Source organism: Ovis aries, chromosome 15, assembly GCF_016772045.2.
Source record: "Ovis aries strain OAR_USU_Benz2616 breed Rambouillet chromosome 15, ARS-UI_Ramb_v3.0, whole genome shotgun sequence".
Classification (NCBI taxonomy): domain Eukaryota; kingdom Metazoa; phylum Chordata; class Mammalia; order Artiodactyla; family Bovidae; genus Ovis; species Ovis aries.
Genome location: NC_056068.1, coordinates 18,028,530 through 18,049,797, shown reverse-complemented (window position 1 = coordinate 18,049,797; position 21,268 = coordinate 18,028,530). Strand labels below are relative to the sequence as shown.

The 21,268-nt window shown below is 42.1% G+C and overlaps 1 protein-coding gene across 1 annotated transcript in view; it reads right to left on the bottom strand.

The window, feature by feature from the left end:
* Positions 1 to 7,387, bottom strand: part of DDX10 (DEAD-box helicase 10) — a 311,460-nt gene extending 304,073 nt beyond the window's left edge. Inside the window, exon 1 of the mRNA XM_004016001.6 lies at positions 7,093 to 7,387. Within this exon, the coding sequence (XP_004016050.2) occupies positions 7,093 to 7,278 (186 nt within the window). The 5' untranslated portion in view covers positions 7,279 to 7,387. The remainder of the gene's footprint in view (positions 1 to 7,092) is intronic.
* Between the last annotated feature and the right edge of the window lie 13,881 nt (positions 7,388 to 21,268).

The following is a 21,268-nucleotide window of genomic DNA, read 5'->3' as shown; positions in this document are numbered from 1 at the left end:
GACAGGGTTCCCTCTGAAGGGGCAACTTTGGTTCGAGGACATCCTGTCAGGGGAAGCTTTCTAAAAACAGCGCTGTAGCCTGAGTGCTTCCTACCCACCCTTCTCTCCTCTCTCCTTTCCCTCCCTATTCCTATTCCTTCTTTACCTTTACACTTTCCCCCAATAAATTCCAACTCACTTAATCCCATCTTGGTATCTGCCTCTCAAAGGATCCAAGATCTCGATTATACCAACACCCTAGCCTCTAGATCCCTTAAGTTTAGATATGGTCCCTAATTGCCTCCCAGAAACTCATCACTGCTTCCAGATAGCTTCTGTATATTATTCCTACTGTTGGTGTAACAAATCAACAAAAACAGTGACTTACACCAATATTTATTTGTTAACTTACAATTCTGCAAGTCAGAAGGCCAAAACCAGTCTCACTCAGCTAAAATTAATGTGTTGGCAGGGCTGCATTCTTTTGGGCAACTTCAGGAAGAGAACCCATTTCCTTGCCTTTTCCAGCTCCTAGAGGCTGCCCACATCCCTTGGCTTATGGTCCCCTTTGTAGTTCTGAAAACCCGGCCAGCATGGCAGTCAAGTCTCTCAGTTCACAGCCTCCAGACACTGACTCTTCTGCCTCCCTCCTGCACGTTTAAGGACCCCTCGATAGTTACACTGGGTCCACTTGGATAATCCAGATCAGTCAACACATTTTAAAGTCAGCAATCCTTGCCATATAACTTAATCACAGGTCTGGGGGTAGGATGCTGACATCTCTAGAAGGTCATTATTCTACGTACTACAGCCTTCGAAGCCATTCGGTCTACTTGCAACTCCCTTCTTCAACTTCACCTGAGGCCAATTCTGAAACATATATCATATTCCAAGGAGTAGGCCCCCTCAAAGAACACCACACATTTTCACAGTTTTTTGTATTTCTTGATGTTGCTCTCTCCACCTACAATGTCTGTGGCCAATCTTTTCTACCTGGAGAACACATCATTCAAGAACCAGCTCCACTCATGGCTACCACAAACTGCTATACAGTCCGTGCCCTACACAAAGCTATCTGGTAAGGCTGAGGTGTGGAAGCTGAAATTCAGCCCATTTTCAGCTCCACAGGCCAGGCCTGAGGCTGCGACCACCAAAAGGAAGGGTAGCATGCCCAGAGGAAAACACCTTTCTCTCAATCATAGGGCCAAAATGGGCTCTGCACAGAAAAACTGAACCTTTCCCTTAATTATACTATCCCCTTACTCCACAGCACTGTACATATTTACTATCATTACATTTGGCAAAAATGTATCAATCCCACCCCACCTCCTGAGGGATACAGACGGGGATTTTTTTCCCCACCTACTTTTACCTATGCTTCAACAACTACCTGTCAAATTGTTTCAAATATCTCTGAATCAGTTGTTCAGCATTTCACCAGAGAGGCTACTAAACACCACCTGTGTACTGTCCAATGTAGTAAAACTGTAATGCACAAATGCTACCATCTGAGAAGCCATATGCTGAGGGTATGCCCCAATCTGCTCTGACTGTATCCCAGGACTGCTAACCCAGGCAACTGATTTCATACCGCATTTATTTCTTAAGAAAATATTTCTAAAATTAAAAAATAAATAAAAACAAGACTTGGTGGGAAAAAACTGCTCCTTCAACTTAGTGAAAAGACTGGGATTTAAACATTTGTGTGCAAAGCAGTAAAACATGGTAATTTGGAGCCCTGGCATCAAACCTATGTCTCCTGGATTAGAACTTTTTCATTTACTGTTTAATATTGTGCCAATTATTGCTGTGTCTTAAAGTTTCATAACATATAATGGGAACAATCTCATAGGGTTGTTTGCTGTGAGGATATGGCAAGTCAACAAGTATAAAAGCTTGATAAATGTTAGTAAATATTATTAAAACAAGAGATCAAAACGAGTGGATCCATGTTACCAAGCAGAGTAAAGTCACCTGGAAAAGGCCAGAGTGCACCAAACATCTAAACACTAAGGGCCTTCTTAAGGACAAGCACTGTGGGACCCATCTTTGGGGAGAGCACAGGGAGTGTATCAATGGCCCAGTGGAAGAGCTGACAAACAAGTTAAAGGCAGTCATCACAGCCTGCTGATGACATAATAAAGGCATACACAAAAAGCTACAGACACACAGCAGCCCTAACCCTACCTGCGGAGGTCAGGAAGAAAACTTGGTGGTAAATCTTGGAGGACAACTAGGTGTCCTCAGGGCGAGAGAAATGGGACTCCTCACTGCAAGCAGTGGAAACACCAAGGAGTCTAGCCAACTCACAATAGCGCAGGTTGCTCTTTCATGTGCCTACCACATACCACTTGGCTTATATACGTGACCTCATTTGAGCCCTACAACGTTTTCAGTGGTTAATAATCTCTGTTGAATAAAGAAATTGAGACAGAGGAACATTAAGAAATTTGGCTAGTAAACACTTAAAACTGAGTGAGATTTAAACCATGTCTGCCTGATCATAAGGAACTTACCCTTTCACTGGACTAGAATATGCTGACATGTTGAAGTGTTTGACTGAAAATAATTGTGAGCCAAGAAGAACTTTAATCAGGAGTAATAGTGGACTGGGATTTCATCTTGGAAAGAATCATTCTAGCAGCAATATGGAGACTAGATTAGAAAGCAGTAAGACCTAAGGGACAAACCCCACCACCTGCTTTAGTAACTGAAGGTTTGCTATGTCCGTTTAAGTATTTACAAGGCAAGCTTTTGTGTTACAATGGCAGAGTTAACTAGTTTCACCCTTACAACCTGCAAAACTAAAACCACTGACTATACTGTCCTGTCTACAGACCCCCATTACAAGCAATAGCTCCTGTGGTAACCCAGGCAAGGGATGACAGAGCCTGAACTAAGGCAAGCAGTGGGGACGGAGAAGTATCTGAGAAACTGAAGAAGCAGAGCTGATCACCAGCGTGACTAACAGAATATGAGTGGTAAGATGGAAGCCTCCGGGATTAATCCTAGGTTTCCAGCTCAGCAGTCTGCTTAGACTGGGGCTGGGATGTGGTAGCTTCCCAGGCGGCAGTAGTGGTAAAGAACCCACCTGCCAATACAGGAGACATAAGAGACTCAGGTTAGATCCCCGGGTCAGGAAGATTCCCTGGAGGAGGGCATGGCAACAATTCCAGTACTCTCGCCTGGAGAATCCGATGGACCGAGGAGTATGGCAGGCTACAGTCCATGGGGCTGCAAACAGTCAGACAGGACTGAAGCAACTTAGCACACCGAATGTGGTAGCCTAAATAACAATCCCCAAATATATATCTTACATGACAAAAGTGACTTTGCACAGTGATTAAGATCTTGTCATGGGAGATTATCCTCAATTATCTGAGTAGACCCTAAATGTGATCAAAGCACCCTTACAGAAAAAGGACATAGGTACATGTGACACAGAACAGAAGGCAGTGGGTCTGTGGAGACAGAAGTTGGACTTACGCAGCCACAGGCCAAGGAAAACAGCCACCAGAAGCTACGAAAGGCAAGAAACAGAAGTTCCCCTACAGCCTCTAGAGGGAGTGTGTCCCCACTGACACCTTGATTTCAACCCAGTTAAACTATTTCAGACTTCTAGCTTCCAGAACTGTGACAGAATAAATTTCTGCTGTTTTAAGTCACCATGTTTGTGGTTAATTTGCCATGGTGGCAATATGGAAATAATATACAGACTGCGAATTTAGGAGAAAAAGATAATGAACTCAGTTTTAGATTGGTGGCATTTAAGGTATTTTATGACACAGTTAAATAAAGGTGTCCAGTAGCATCGGGGCGGGGGGGGGGGGGGGGGGGGCGCGGAAATGATATGAAGTCAGAATAGCTCTGGGTAGAATACAAGGAGTCACAGAAATAAGCCTTGGGATTACATAAGAGAACAGAACAGAGTGAGAAGAAGTAATGGTTGAGGCTCTCCTCCAGAAGCAATTTCAGTCAGATGAAGAAGGGCCCAAAATGTAATCTAAGAGTAATTTACCTTACAATGGCTTCTTGAGATGCTGTGCATACAGTGGTAGTAATAAAAATATAACAGGTAATATGTGGAAAATTTATGTGTCAGACATTGTGCAGCACACTTTACACGCATACTTACTAACCACTCATAACTTTCAAACTTGGGAAAGCAGTACAGCAAGGCCATAAACTGTCACCCTGCCTATTTAACTTATATGCAGAGTATATCACGCAAAACACCAGGCTAGATGAACCCCAGGCTGGAATCAAGATTGCCAGGAGAAATATCAACCACCTCAGATACGTAGATTATACCACTCTAACGGTAGAAAATGAAGAGGAACTAAAGAGCCTCCTGATGAGGGTGAAAAATGAGAGTGGAAAAGCCGACCTAAAACTTAACATTCAAAAAACTAAGATCATGGCATCCAGCACATGAAGGAGAAAAAGTGGAAACAGTGACAGATTTTATTTTCTTGGGCTCCAAAATCACTGTGGACGGTGACTGTAATCATGAATTTAAAAGAAACTTGCTCCTTGGAAGGAAAGCTATGACCAACCTAGACAGCATATTAAAAAGCAGAGACATAATTTTGCCAACAAACATCCATCTATTTAAGCTATAGTCTTTCCAGTATCATGTACAGATGTGAAAGTTGGACCATAAAGAAGGCTAAGCACCAAAGAATTGATGCTTTCGAATTGTGGTGCTGGAGAAGACTCTTGAGAGTCCCTAGGACTGCAAGGAGATCAAACCAGTCAGCCCTAACGGCAGTCAACCCTAAATATTCACTGGAAGGACCACTGCTGAAGCTCTGATACTTTGGCCACCTGATGTGAAGAGCCAACTCATTGGAAAAGACCTTGATGCTGGGAAAATTGAAGGCAAAAGAGAAGGGAGAGGCAGAGGATGGTTAGATAGCATTACCAACTCAATGGACATGAATTTGAGGAAACTTCAGATGATAGTGAGCTTCCAAGGTGGTTTAGATGGTAAAGAATCCGCCTGCAATGTGGGAGACCTGGGTTTGACCTGGGAAGATCCCCTGGAGGAGGGCATGGCAACCCACTCCAGTATTCTTGCTTAGAGAATCCCATGGACAAAGGAGCCTGGTGGGCTACAGTCCATGGGGTCACAAAGAGTCAGACACGACTTAGAGACTGAATAACAAGAATAATCATAACTAATGAAGGTAGATACAATTATTCCTTTTAAAGACAAGGAGAGAGAAGCAGAGTAACTTGCCCAGAGTCACTCACCAGGTGAGCAAAGGTGAGGTGCGCATGCACGTTCAGTCGTGTCTGACTCTTTGCAACCCCACAGGTAAGCACAAACCAGAACCAAACCATCATAACTTAAAACCCCCAATCACACACCCACAAATATGTGTGTGTGTGTGTGTGTGTGTATATATACTTAACCCCAAAACAAACTCTAAGCTTCATCTAACCTTCAATTCAGTCGTTCAATCATGTCCAACTCTTTGCAACCCCATGAATCGCAGCACATCAGGCCTCCCTGTCCATCACCAATTCCTGGAGTTTACCCAAACTCATGTCCATCGAGTCCTCACTTTTGATCTAAGGGTTATTTAAGCAAAAGCTATACCAGCATGACACATGATAACTTTCCAGATATGTCCCACATGTTAAATCCCTGATTACACTGCACTGAAAAGAAGCAATCACTGAAAGGCTGAGTGAGGCGGGTGAAGGCCAACAGACACAAAATTTACAGGGAAGGAAAAGAAAGGGTAGTGGCAGTCCCAAGGAGCCTGAGCAGGTAAGAGAAGTCAAGAAGTCAAAATGATAACTACAGGGATGTTCATCTGGGAACATCAGCTACATTGTAGGATGGTAACGTATCAGAAATGGACCAGGAATCCAGCTTTTCTATGGCAATTCTCAGATGGGGACATGTAACAAGCTGCTGTCCTTCAGTTGAGAAAATGAAATAAGTATATTAAGGATGGGTGATGTTCAGAGACGCAACTCTGGCATAATGGTTAAAAGCAAAGGCTTCGGAATCAGAGATATGAGTCTTGGTTCCAATCCCACACCACTTAATACATGTGAGAGCTAAAGACAAGTTTCTTATTCTCCTGGATCCTCAAGGTTCTCATCTGTAAAAGGGAAATAAGACCCAATACCTCAGATCAAGTCAAATAATTAATGTAAACCACATGGTGAGTGGCTTACAATGTGTCATTATTTACCATTAGGTTGTATTATTTTTACGAACATTACAAAATCACTGCAGATGGGGACTGAAGTCATGAAATTAAAAGATGCTTGCGCCTTGGAAGGAAAGTTATGACCACCCTAGACAGCATATTAAAAAGCAGAGACATTACTTAACCAACCAAGGTCCGTCTAGTCAAAGCTATGATTTTTCCAGTAGTCATGTATGGATGTGAGAGTTGGACTATGAAGAAAGTTGAGCGCCGAAGAATTGATACTTTTGAACTGTGGTGTTGGAGAAGACTCTTGAGAGTCCCTTGGACTGCAAGGAGAGCCAACCAGTCCATCCTAAAGGAAATCAATCCTGAATATTCATTGGAAGGACTGATGCTGAAGCTGAAACTCCAATACTTTGGCCACCTGATGCGAAGAACTGACTCATCTGAAAAGAGCCTGATGCTGGGAAAGATTAAAGGCAGGAGGAGAAGGGGACGACAAAGGATAAGATGGTTGGATGGCATCACCGACTCAATGGCCAAGAGTCTGAATAAACTCCGGGAGTTGGTGATGGGCAGGGAGGTCTGGCGTGCTGCAGTAGTCCTGGGGTCACAAAGAGTCGGACACGACTGAGCGACTGAACTGAACTGATAACTATAATAGCAATTAATCTCCTTATGCTTAAGCACTACTACATTTTCCCCATTTTATCAAAACCATTGTAGTGAGCCAGAGGGCGGCCTGGTCGGTCAGGAGGCCTGGGCTTGGCACCCAGCAGACCACCTGTGGCCTCAATGGAGCCCCCGGAGGCACCTCGCATCCCACCCCCTTCTCCTGCTCCCCAGGCAAGGTCCCAGTGACCGGTCGGCCCGCTCGCCCATGCAGCCCAGTGCGGCAAGGACATGCGGCCCCGCGCCCCCTCCCCGGCGCCGGCCTCACCTTCTCGTAATTCTGCATGAGGCGGCTGATAACCTCGCGCTCGACCTGCCACTCGGGTTTCTTCAGCTGCTTCCTCAACTGCTTCTTTTGGCTCTGCTTGTGGCTGTGTTTCTTCTTCCAACGATTGAAGCTCCGCACCGGGTCGGGCCGGGCTCCCGTAGCCCGAGAGTCCGCGGTTTTTCCCATCGCGGCGGCGACGGCGACAGCCCACAGCTCGGTGAGACTTGAGACCTCTCGGGCCAGGCGCGGAGATCACGCACTGAGAGGACGCGGAACCGGCGTGGGGCGAGAGCACGAATGCGCAGGCGCGAAACCAGAAGCCCACCCCCCCCCGCCCTGAGCTTTTAAAACCGGGGCACGCGCCGTCCACAGCCAGGGAAAACTGGATGGTGATTGGCGACTTGGAATTCGCGGGGCGGAGCGAATGAGTCTCTGGTGGAAGTAGAGGCGGAGCAGTCTGAGGAAGAGGACCGGGCTGAGTGGCTCCTAAAGCATGCAGTCGCTTTAAATAGGCGCACGAGCCCTGCTTGCTGTTACTATGGTGACGTCATACAACCTAACTCTTAAAAGGCTGTTACTTTGCCCTGCGTTTTCCTTGGAAAACCGCAGGCTAACACACATCCCGCAAACCCCAGTATACATCCACACAAAATCTGTGGATTAGAATTGTGATCCTCGTTTTTCACGTTTCAGCCCGGGGAGCGGAATGATTTGCTATTGTGTTAATTCTTTGTTGTTGTTTTTTAATATTTTACCCTCTAAGTATAGAGTCTGTGGGGTTTCCAGGTGGCTCAATGGTGAAAAATACACCTAGGAGACCCAAGTTCATTCCCTGGGTCGGAAAGATCCCCTGGAGCAGAAAACGGCAACCCACTCCAGTATTCTTGCCTGAAAACTCCCATAGGCAGAGGAGCTTGGCGGGCTACAGTCCATGGGGTGGCAGAGTCCGACACGACTGAACGAGTGAGCACGTACATAGTCTTTAGTCCATAGCACTAATAGCTGCATGTATGCTTTTGAAATCCAACTTCAATTTTGAACGTTTAACATTTTGCTGACATACATTTTCATTCTCTTTATCATTTCTTGAAACATGATAAATACCAATCTTTGCACCTATTTGCATTTTTTTCATTCATTGATAGTTTTCAATAAGAACAAATTCCTTCAAGGTACAATAAACAGAATCTAATAAGTTTTCACTATTTTAGAAAGTTTCTATTTTTAAAAAAGTTTCCAAAACTTCCACCTGTGCTGCTTATTTTTATTTTTTAATATGTATCTATTTGACTGTGTTGGGTCTTCGTTGCAAGATATAACATAAGAGCTTTGTATTTTATCTCAAATGTGTAAAAGTTCGAAAGAGTATATACCCCCCAAAACTGCTAAATTTCAACATTGACTATTTTTGCCTAATGACATTTTATGAGAACAAAGAAACAGGCACTATTACATAATCATCTAATTGCTAAATTATTGTGATAAAATATGTACTTTGGGGATCTTATTTTGACTGCAGAGTCAGAGGATGCCCCCCCTTTTTTAAAAAAACAAATCTGAGTTTTAACAAATAACAAATGTTGGTAAGAATGTAGGAAAAAGGAAACCCTCATACAGTGTTGGTGGGAATGTAAATTGGTGCAGCTGGGAAACATTATGGAGGTTTCTCTAAAAAAAGAACAATCATAGGACCCAGCATTCCACTTCTGGGTATGTATCTGGAAAAAAGAAAAAGCATTAGTTCAAAAAGATACATGCATCCCAATGTTCATAGCAACATCATTCACAATTGTCAAGATATGGCAGCAACCTATATATCCATCAAGAGATGAATGAATAAACAAGTGGTAGTGTACATACATACATATACATATATATACACACACACACAAACATATGGTTATATGATGGAATATACATATACAATGTATATCCCATCCATATAAAATGGAATATTACTCAGCCATAAAGAAAGAATGAAATTTTGCCATTTGCAGCAATGTGTATGGACTTGGAGCACATTAAGCTAAGTGAAATAAGTCAGACAGAAAGACAAACACTATATGATATAACTTATATGTGGAATCTAAAAAGCACAACAAACCAGTGGATAAAATAAAAAAGAAGCAGGCTCACAGAAATAGATGACAAACTAGTGGTCACCAGTGGGGAGAAGGAAGTGAGGAGAGGCAACATAGGGGTAGGTGATTAAGAGGCACCAACTATTTAGGTTTAAAATAAGCCACAAGTACAACATAGGAAATATAGCCAATATGCTATAATAACTATCAATGAGTGTAACCTTTAAAATTGTGACTCGTTATATTGTACACCTTTAATTTATATAATATTGTACATCAATGATACTTCAATTTTAAAAACTTGATAATTTTACTAAAATATGTTTCAGAGTTAACTGCAACCAGTCAATTTTTTTCCAGGCACAGAATCTCTTTAACAGTAGTTCTTTGTTTAAGTTTTTCTGCTGTCTATAATATAACTGCTTCTTTACATTGTTGCTGAAATTAAATATTACTTAATTTCAAGAAAGTCCCACAACGGCTGAATAACTTGGCCTAGGAAGCTAAAAGATGATTCCATCTAAGTCCTCTTATCACGTAAAAATAGCAAACAATTTATGGTAAATCAATTCAATTATATGTCAGCTTTTTACTGAAAAGGAAATTAACAAAGCATATGTTTGTTCAGAAAAAAGAAATCCCTCTGCTTCTTTGTATCTTATCAACATCATCAGTCTGAAGTCATTCTTAGGGCGCAATACTTCTTTGGAATTTCAGAAATTGCATCTTAAGTTGGTTCCATCTTCTTTAATTCATTTCCTCTAAAACTGGCAGAGCCAACCTGCAAACACCTTAATCCCAGAGAGCCAGAGGTTATGAAACCTCTCTGACATTTTCAACAACAAAAATATATCTGCCTAACTGGCTAGAATACATAAACTATTTAATAGAAGACCAAGAAATTCTGGCCCACCACAGCTGCTCTGTTGCAAGCCACAGTCAGGAGTCATGAATCAATTAGCTTGTCTATGCACACATTTGTTCGTAAGGAGAGAAATGCCTGTACTCTGAAAACTATCAGATGCTGGTGAAAGAAATCAAAGAAGACATAAACAGATGGAAAGATATACCATGTTCATGGATTGGAAGAATCAGTATTATTCTTAATACTGATTATTAAGTTATTTCTCAATCAAAATAACTATACTACCCAAGGCAATCTACAGATTCAGGGCAATCCCTATGAAATTACCAGTGGCATTTTTCACAGAAATAGAACAAAAAAATCTCAAAATTTGTATAGAGACACAAAAGACTCCAAATAGCCAAAACAATCTTGAAAAAGAAAAACAGAGCTGGAGGAATCAGGCTTCCTGACACCAGACTATACTGCAAAGCTCAAGTCATCAAAACAATTTGGTACTGGCACAAAAATAAAAATATAGATCAATGGAGCAGGATAGAAAATCCAGAAATAAGCCCACACACCCGTGGTCAGTTAATCTACGAGGAAGGAGGCAAGACTACACAATACAAGAAAGACAGTCTCTTCAACAAATGGTGCTGGGAAAACTAGAGAGTTATATGTATAAAAAATGAAATTAAATCATTCTTAATACACAAAATAAGCTCAAAATGAATTAAAGATCTAAATGTGAGACCAGACACTATAAAACTCCTAGAGGAAAACATAGACAGAACACTCTGACATAAATCACAGCAACATCTTTTTCAATCCATCTCCCAGAATAATGGAAATAAAAGCAAAAATAATCAAATGGGACCTACTTAAACTCAAAAGCTTTTGTGCAACAAAGGAAACAATAAATAAAAAGGAAAGGAACCCACAGGTTGGGAGAAAATATTTGCAAATGATGTGACTGATAAGGGATTAGTCTCCAAAATTTACAGATTATGATACTTAATAGCATCAAAATAAACAACCCACTCAATAAATGGACAAAAGACCTGAATGGACATTTCTCCAAAGAGGACATACAGATGGACAATAGGCACATGAAAAGATGTTCAACATCGCTAGTTATTAGAGAAATGCAAATCAAAACTACAATGAGATATCACCTCACACAAGTCAGAATGGCTATCATCAGACAATCCACAAAAAACAAATGCTGGAGAGGGTGTGAAGAGGAGGGAACCCTCCTCCACTGTTGGTGGGAATGTAAACTGGTACAGCCACTATGTAAAACAGTATGGAGGGTCTAAATAGACTAAACTAAATATTGAGCTACCATATGACCCTGCAATCCCACTCCTGGGCACATATCCAGAGAAAAACATGGCCCGAAATGATACATTCACCTCACTGTTCATTGCACCACTATTTACAATAGCCAAGACATGGAAACAACCTAAATGTCCATTGACAGAGGAATGGATAAGGAAGATGAGGTACAGGTACACAATGGAATATTACTCAGCCATAAAAAGAATGAAATCAGGCCATTTACAGCAACATGGATGGACCTAGAGAGTGTCATACTAAGTGAAGTAAGTTAGAGAAGGAGAAATATAATATGACATCCCTTTTGTGTGGAATCTAAAAAGAAATGATACAGATGAACTTACTTATGAAACAGAAAGAGACTCACAGAAAACAAATTCATGGTTGCCAGGTGGAAGGAATAGCTAGGGACTTTGGGAAGGTCATATCCACACTCCTATATTTCAAATGGATAACCAATGAAAACCTAGTGTATAGCACATGGAACTCTGCTCAAGGTTATGTGCCAGACTGGATGGGAGAGGGGTTTAGGGGAGAATGGATACATGCAGATGTATGGCTGAGTTCCTTCACTGGTCACCTGAAACTATCACAACATTGTTAATTAGCTACCCCCCAACACAAAATGGTTTTGGTGTTAAATAAATAGATAACACTAAAAAATATTCTGATTCTGCAAGTATGAAGTAGAAACTAAACAATCTGATGTGATCAGCCAGATCAACCAGTCTGCACAGTGCTTTTTGTGAACCTCTGATCTAATAGATTATAATTAATCATAACAACCGGGACTGTCCTGATGGCTCAAATGGTAAAGAATCTGCCTGCAATGCGGGAGACTCGGGTTTTATCCGTGAGTCAGGATGATCCCTTGGAGGAAGGCATGGCAACCCATTCCATTATTCTTGCCTGCATATTTCCACGGACAGAGGAGCTTGACAGGCTGCAGTCCACGGCGTCACAAAGAGCTGGATACAACTCTGCAACTTTCACTTCACTTCATAATAATTGAAGCTGATTATAATTATATATGTGATTTGAATCAATTCCAGTTTAATGCCACTGAGGTTGCACCATAATAAAACTTGGAAAGAGTAACATGTGAAAAGAAAATAGTAATGAATAGTTTCCATATGCCCTTGAATCACATTTGAGCCATAGAAAATACTAACAGACTAACAAAACCATCTCCACTCATGGATGTTATCAGCAAAACTCTCTAGCTCTCACACATAAGGATTCTGATAGAGGAGTCTACTAATAAAAATACTTGAGCGCTCATGCTCTAATCATTTGTCTGAAAGGAAGTAATCCTCTATCACATTTTTCACTTTAGTGAGAAATTGGAATTTAGGTCTTTTTAGTTGGTCTATGGGGAGAAGGCAATGGCAACCCACTCCAGGACTCTTGCCTGGAGAATCCCAGGGACGGGGGAGCCTGGTGGGCTGCAGTCCATGGGGTCGCACAGAATCAGACACGACTGACGCGACTTAGCAGCAGCAGCAGCAGCAGCTGGTCTATGGGGTCGCACAGAGTCTGACACGACTGAAGCGACTTGGAGGCAGCAGCTGCTGCTGCTGCTGCTGCTGCTGCTGCTGCTGCTGCTGCTGCTGCTGCTGCTGCTGCTGCTGCTGCTGCTGCTGCTGCTAGTGGTCATGGCCAGCAGGTGGCACTCTAGGACCACGTGCTATCTTTCTCTTATGGGTTCAGTTCAGTTCAGTTCAGTCGCTCAGTCGTATCCGACTCTTTGCGACCCCATGAATTGCAGCACGCCATTACGGTTAGACTACAAAGTGAAAGAGAAGAGTGAAAAAGTTGGCTTAAAGCTCAACATTCAGAAAACGAATATCATGGCATCCGATCCAATCACTTCATGGGAAATGGATGGGGAAACAGTGGAAACAGTGTCAGACTTTATTTTGGGGGGGCTCCAAAATCACTGCAGATGGTGACTGCAGCCATGAAATTAAAAGACGCTTACTCCTTGGAAGGAAAGTTATGTCCAACCTAGATAGCATATTCAAAAGCAGAGACATTACTTTGCCAACAAAGGTCTTTCTAGTCAAGACTATGGTTTTTCCTGTGGTCATGTATGGATGTGAAAGTTAGACTGTGAAGAAAGCTGAGTGCCGAATAATTGATACTTTTGAACTGTGATGTTGGAGAAGACTCTTGAGAGTCCCTTGGACTGCAAGGAGATCCAACCAGTCCATGCTACAGGAGATCAGCCCTGGGTGTTCTTCGGAAGGAATGATGCTAAAGCTGAAGCTCCAGTACTTTGGCCACCTCATGTGAAGAGTTGACTCACTGGAAAAGACTGGTGCCGGGAGGGGTTGGGGGCAGGAGGAGAAGGGGATGACAGAGGTGGCTGGATGGCATCACCGACTCTTTGGACGTGAGTTTGAGTGAACTCTGGGAGTTGGTGATGGACAGGGAGGCCTGGCATGCTACGATTCATGGGGTCTCAAAGAGTCAGACACGACTGAGCGACTGAACTGAACCGAACTGAACTGATTAGGGTTATACTAAATAAAATATGAGGTTTTTCCTGGTTTGTGGCCGCCGGGGGCAGGGAGTGGGAAGTCTTCCTTGCTGTACTTAGCTTTTAGCTTTTCTCCAGTTGCAGCACACAGGGGCTACTCTTCATTGCAGTGTGTAGGCTTCTCATTGCTCTAGGCATGCTGGCTCAGTAGTTGCAGTGTACTGGCTAGTTGTCCAGCCACAAATAGAATCTTCCTGAACCAGGGATTGAACTCATGTCCTCTGTATTGGCAGATGGATTCTTAACCACTGGATCACCAGGGATGCCCTAATCTGAGTTTTTACAGCCAACACGTAGTTGGTTTTCCTGTGAGTTTATCTGCCTCTGTAACAATAAGCTTTTAGAACATGGCCTACAATTAGTACTCCTCAAATTATCTAAAATACTTTTGAATTATTTCTTCTATCGCATTATTTTCATTTAAAAGTAACTGCCAACATTTATTGAACATCTAATAAGTGCTATGCATTGCTGGATTCATAACATACATTATTTCTAAACCCTACAACAACCCATTTTTCAGATGAGATCACTGAAGCTGCTGCTGCTGCTTCTGCTGCTGCTGCTGTCACATCAGTTGTGTCTGACTCTGTGCGACCCCATAGACGGCAGCCCACCAGGCTCCCCCTTCCCTGGATTCTCCAGGCAAGAACACTGAAGTGGGTTGCCATTTCCTCCTCCAAAACATGAAAGTGAAAACTGAAAGTGAAGTCGCTCAGTCGTGCCTGACTTTTAGCAACCCCTTGGACTGCAACCTACCAGACTCCTCTGTCTACAGGATTTTCAAGGCAAGAGTACTGGAGTGGGTTGCCAGTGCCTTCTCCGATAACTGAAGCTAAGAAAGATTAAATGACATGTCCAGGGTCACCGACCACTGGTATATTCCAGTTTGGCACTGAAAAATATTTCTAATTTCTATCTGTATTATCTCTGAACTCCTTTAATCTAACCTGTTCTAGGAAGAATTAAGAGCTTCACAACAAGTAATTTATCTTCAGTTCAGTTTAGTTCAGTCGCTCAGTCGTGTCCAACTTTTTGTGACACCATTGACTGCAGCACACCAGGCCTCCCTGTCCATCACCAACTCCTGGAGTTTACTCAAACTCATGTACATTGAGTCAGTGCTGCCATCCAACTATCTCATCCTCTGTCATCCCCTTCTCCTCCTTCTTTCAATCTTTCCCAGCATCAGGGGCTTTTCCAATGAGTCAGTTCTTCCCATCAGGTTGCCAAAGTATTGGAGATTCAGCTTCAGCATCAGTCCTTCCAATGAATATTCAGGACTGATTTACTTTCAGATGGACTGGTTGGATCCAGTACTTTGTACTACATATGTACTATTTCTGCATATTTCTACATTTTGTGTGGGTTAAATAAGAATCTTTATCAGGAAATTACCAGTTCAGCTCTGACATGTAGAGAGCTTGGACAGGTTTACTACGACACTGACAAAAAGGCTGAACAAAGTGAAATCTATTACATTTCCTGGACCCATGAGAAAACTGAGTTTGCAGAACAAACTGGCAGCCTAAAATATGGAAAAACAGACAAATTCAAAGCCTCATAGCCAAGATTTGCCTATCTGAAGCAGAAGCTGCTTAAGTCATAAAAATTGGTAGGAAAACTTAGATCATGATTTTGGTGAATTGTTGGAATCTGAATGCAGACTAGCATGAGTAGGAGCCACAGTCTCAGGGCAAAAGGCCTTGGGGTGGGGGGCAGAAGGGAGGGTGGGGAACAGGGGAGGTGGCCAATCCCACTGGGTTCTCAAAGTAAAGATCTGAGGAAAATGCCCTTGTGAGTCTAGCCAGGGTTAGGGGAAGCATAATTATTATAATAACTTTACCAGAGCCTTGTCCCAGGTTCACGAGGGGAGGACATTCCTCTCACTCCAGCCTTCTCATCTTCCTGTCTCACCTAAAGTGAGGTAAAGACCATCTAAGAATAAATACTTGTGAAAATCATGGGCAAGAGACATAGGCCCAACAAAAGGTTGGCAATGAATTGGAAGATTGTAGACCACACCCCCTTCCTTACACCTTACCACTACTCCAGCAAGGCTCTGGTGTAATGATAATGGGTTATAACTGAAAAAAAAAAAAACTGCAAGATACAAGTTCTTCTCTGAGAGAACTTAGGGGAGACCAAGATCAACAGAAGATATAAAATCAAGAACACTAGAGGAATCCGATGCCTTTGGCACCTATAGCTACAGCAAACATTAAACAAAGCTCAACTCCTAGCCAGATGACCATAAATTCTCACACACCTCAGTTCCTGTTACCTAATACAACACACTAGGCTTTCAACAAAAAAATGAAAAGAAATGCCAATATTCAAGAAAAAAAAGTCCAAGGAGGCAAAGCAAGTATCAGAACCAAACTTAGATATGAATCAGATGTTCCAAGTATCAGAAAAGGAATTTAAAATAACTATGACTAATATGTTAAAGTCTCTAATCGAAAAAGCAGACAACATGCAAGAACAGATGAATAATGTAAGCAGACAGAGAGAAATTTTAAGAAAGAATCAGAAGGAAATGCTAGAAATCAAAAACATTGTAAAAGAAACTTTAAAAAAATGTCTTTGATGGGTTTACCAGCAGATTTGACAGCCACGGGAAGAAGATAGGTCAATAAAAACTTGAAGATAAGTCAATAAAAACTCTCCGTGCTGAACTGAATAGAGACAAAACTTGACAATCAGAAAAGTGAATTTTAAAAGTGTCAAGTAATTTTGAAGATATCACAGTAAAAGTAACTAGGGCCCTTGGAGAAATGGCCTATTCTAGGAGTGAGGCAAGAAATAGGCAAGATGAGCCTGGAGCATCTTATAGGATCAGAAAGTAAGCAAGGGCACAAAACACAAACAAAACCCCCAACTGATGGGGTATATCAAAGGGTTACAGGAGTCAACTGGAAGACTTATCAACAGTCAAACCTGGAAAATTTTGATCAAAAATAATGTTGCATTGGATAGTAACCCAAAGCATAAAATAAATATCCACAAGTCCTTTCTGATATAAATAAATGATTGCTTGATGGAATAAATAAATAAATGGAGAAGAATAGACAAATCTTCCATGCATAAGAATATTAAATAATTTAAGTAGGTACTTACTCTTAAGGAGATGTAGCATAATTCTCCACTCAAATCTGCACTGTGCATGTGACTTTTTTCGAAAGAGTATAGCATGGAAAAGGAGAGAAAAGAGTAATTTTACAGTAAAGAAACCTGATAACCACTGCCTTAGCCAGGTGATCAGGATTAACAGCAACAGTGATAAGTCACATTCATAGTAGATACTCTTGATGTGGGTCTTCTCTCAAGGCTCAGTTGGTAAAGTATCCACCTGCAATGCAGGAGACACAGTTTCGATCCCTGGATCCAGAAGATCCCCTGGAGCAAGGCACTGAAACCCACTCCAGTATTATTGCCTGGGGGATCCCATGGACCGAGGAGCCTTGTGGGCTACAGTCCAAAGGGTTCCAAAGAGTTGGACACAACTGAGCTACTAGGCACGAACTCACACTTGATGTGATGTAAAGAGAATGGCACTTTGCTGTATACTCTTCCTCCTAAAAATGCATAATTTCAGTCCAATCATGAGACGGCAATGGCGACCCACTCCAGTACTACTCCGCCATGGGCGGAGGAGCCTGGTAGGCTGCAGTCCACTGGGTCGCTAAGAGTCGGCCACGGCTGAGCGACTTCACTTTCACTTTTCCTTTCATGCATTCAGTTCAGTTCAGTTCAGTAGCTCAGTCGTGTCTGACTCTTGGCGACCCCATGAATCGCAGCACGCCAGGCCTCCCTGTCCATCACCATCTCCCGGAGTTCACTCAGACTCACGTCCATCAAGTCCGTGATGCCATCCAACCATCTCATCCTCTGTTGTCCCCTTCTCCTCCTGCCCCCAATCCCTCCCAGCATCAGAGTCTTTTCCAATGAGTCAACTCTTCGCATGAGGCGGCCAGAGTACTGGAACTTCAGCTTTGGCATCATTCCTTCTAAAGAAATCCCAGGGTTGATCTCCTTCAGAATGGACTGGTTGGATCTCCTTGCAGTCCAAGGGACTCTCAAGAGTCTTCTCCAACACCGCAGTTCAAAAGCATCAAATCTTCGGCGCTCAGCCTTCTTCACAGTCCAACTCTCACATCCATACACAACCACAGGAAAAACCATAGCCTTGACTAGACGGACCTTAGTCAGCAAAGTAATGTCTCTGCTTTTGAATGTACTATCTAGATTGGTCATAACTTTTCTTCCAAGGAGTAAGCGTCTTTTAATTTCATGGCTGCAGTCACCATCTGCGGTGATTTTGGAGCCCCAAAAAATAAAGTCTGACACTGTTTCTGCTGTTTCCCCGTCTATTTCCCATGAGGTGATGGGACCAGATGCCATGATCTTGGTTTTCTGAATGTTGAGCTTTAAGCCAACTTTTCGCTCTCCTCTTTCACTTTCATCAAGAGGCTTTTTAGCTCCTCTTCACTTTCTGCCATAAGGGTGGTGTCATCTGCATATCTGAGGTTATTGATATTTCTCCCGGCAATCTTGATTCCAGTTTGTGTTTCTTCCAACCCAGCGTTTCTCATGATGTACTCTGCATATAAGTTAAATAAGCAGGGTGACAATATACAGCCTTGATGTACTCCTTTTCCTATTTGGAACCAGTCTGTTGTTCCATGTCCAGTTCTAACTGTTGCTACCTGACCTGTATACAGATTTCTCAGGAGGCATTGAAGAAGGAAATGGCAACCCACTCCAGTGTTCTTGCCTGGAGAATCCCAGGTACAGGGGAGCCTGGTGGGCTGCTGTCTATGGGGTCGCACAGAGTCGGACACGACTGAAGTGTCTTAGCAGCATGAGAAAATATCAGTAAAACTCCAACTGAAGAATATTCTGTAAAATATTTGACCAGTTCTCCTCGAAGCTGTCAAAGTCATCAAAAATAAGGAAAGTCTGAGACGTTGTTACAGCCAAGAGGAACATAAAGAGACATCCCAACTAATTGCAATGTGGTATCCTAGATAGGATCCTTTAACAGACATACACTGAAGAAATTTGAATAATTTGTAGTTTAGTTTATGTTGTTTTATTAATTGTGACAAATATATTGCAATATGCTAATAATAAGGGAAATCGAGTGTGGTATATGTAAGAACTCTGTGTACTATCTTCACATTAATCCTGTAAATCTAAAGCTGGTCTAAAGGTAAAAGTTTATTTTTAAAGTCTTTATCAGAATTTGCATGTGCATCAGTAAATTATCCTAAATATCTCAAGGTAATAGTACCACAACTGAACCTTTGAGATTGAATTTTTAAGTTGCATAGAAAAGGACTCATTCTACATTCAAAGATGCATGTGAGAAAAAGTTTGCATGCCTGCATTATTAGTTTCTGCATTGTTGTACTGCTAGTCATCTGCAATACAAACAGACAGAAGCTATCATTAGTTATTTTCTTGGGCTCCAAAAACAGATGGTGACTGCAGCCATGAAATTAAAAGAACGCTTGCTCCTTGGAAGAAAAGCTGTGACCAACCTAGACAGCATATTTAAAAGCAGAGACATTGCTTTACCAACAAAGTTCCATCTAGTCAAAGCTATGGTTTTTCCAGTAGTCATGTATGGTTGTGAGAGGTGGACCATAAAGAAAGTAGAGCACCAAAGAATTGATGTTTTTAAACTGTGGTATTGGAGAAGACTCTTGAGAGTCCCTTGGACTGCTAAGAGATCAAACCAGTCAATCCTAAAGGAAATCAATCTTGAATATTCATTGGAAGGACTGATGCTGAAGCTGAAGCTCCAATACTTTGGCCACCTGATATGAAGAACTGATTCATTGGAAAAGATCCTGTTGCTGGGAAAGATTGAAGGCAGGAGGAGAAGGTGGGCGACAGAGGATGAGGTGGTGGGATGACATCACCGACTCGATGGACATGAGTTTGAGCAAGCTCTGGGAGTTGGTTAAGGAGAAGGAGGCCTGGTGTGTTGCAGTCCATGGGGTCGCAAAGAGTCAGACACGACTGAGTGACTGACTGAAATCATTACTGGCACAGTCTAGATTTTCTAGATTTTCCTCTTACTGGACATGAACTTTCTTGAGCCACTGATGATGATGTTCCAGACAAAGAATGGCACTGCTTGCTTTCCTCTTGCATTCAATGCAGTTAGAAGACAAGGACTCCCTCTTGACTCTTACTCCCTGACCTTCTAGAACATGAGAAGTGCTAGCCCTTGATAATCTGAACGTCATTTAAAATCTTGCTTGGGCTGTGGAGGCTTACTTCAAGGTTCTTACGGGGGGTCAAAGATGAGGAGCAGTGATTCTTCAAGAGAGTCACCTTAAAAGATAATGACACCTAAGAACCATCATAACAGTTTAAATCATGTGATATCAAGTTATCTTTGTTATTGACATGAAAGTGATGCTTTGAGTCAGATTCTTATTTAGAGAGCCCAGGATAACAGCCATCTGGATATTGGGGCCACTGCAATATTTATAACAGTCTTATGAAGGACCACCAGATGAATATAGATTCTATTTAGAATGTATCTATAATGCAAAAATATATATCCTATCATATTTTTGAAAGAATGTTTTCCAAAATATTGAGAAAGTTGCCTCAACATACGCTAGAGTATGTAGAATGGCTCACATCCAAGTACACGTTCTCTGTAACCCCAGGAAAGTGCAGAAACCTAGAGGAATAACTGTCTTTTGCTACTAGGAGTCCATGTCCAAGATACTCATGATCCTGGAAGAGAATGGCTGCAGGAAAGGTTACGAATTTACCCAAAGTGCTCTCTTAGGAATTAGGCACTGTTATAATTGCAGCTGAAGATGATGGGAGTCTGAGTTCTGCCTTTTTTGTTCAATGTTTATATGACTTTAGCTGAGCACTTAACTTCTCTGAGTCTGATAGAAACCCTAAAAACTACTTCATGGGGTTTAGGATTTAAATGAGAGAAGCGATAGAAATCAGAGGTCAGTAAATCAAATTAATCACTTATGCTAAATCTAATGTGAACCCTTCTGAATATAATAGAAAAAATGGAGCACTACTTTCTTTTGAGAGAAGGGGAAATGAGCTTGATTAAGCTATGAAGAGTTTTGTTTTGTTTTGTTGAGAGAGGGAGGGCATTTGGGAGGGTGTCAGCTGTCTGCTTCTCTGCTGAAACTGAGAATAGAGAAGGAAAAGAAAGTGGATGCTTCCATGTGTAATTATTTCCTTTACCCTGCATGCCACCTTAGGACCCTCCTTGGAGACAAGGCAGCTGAGAAACTGAGTTTGTGTCTCCCCACATCATAGACAGACAGGAACAGCTACCTACTGCAATATTCTGGCCTGGAGAATTCCATG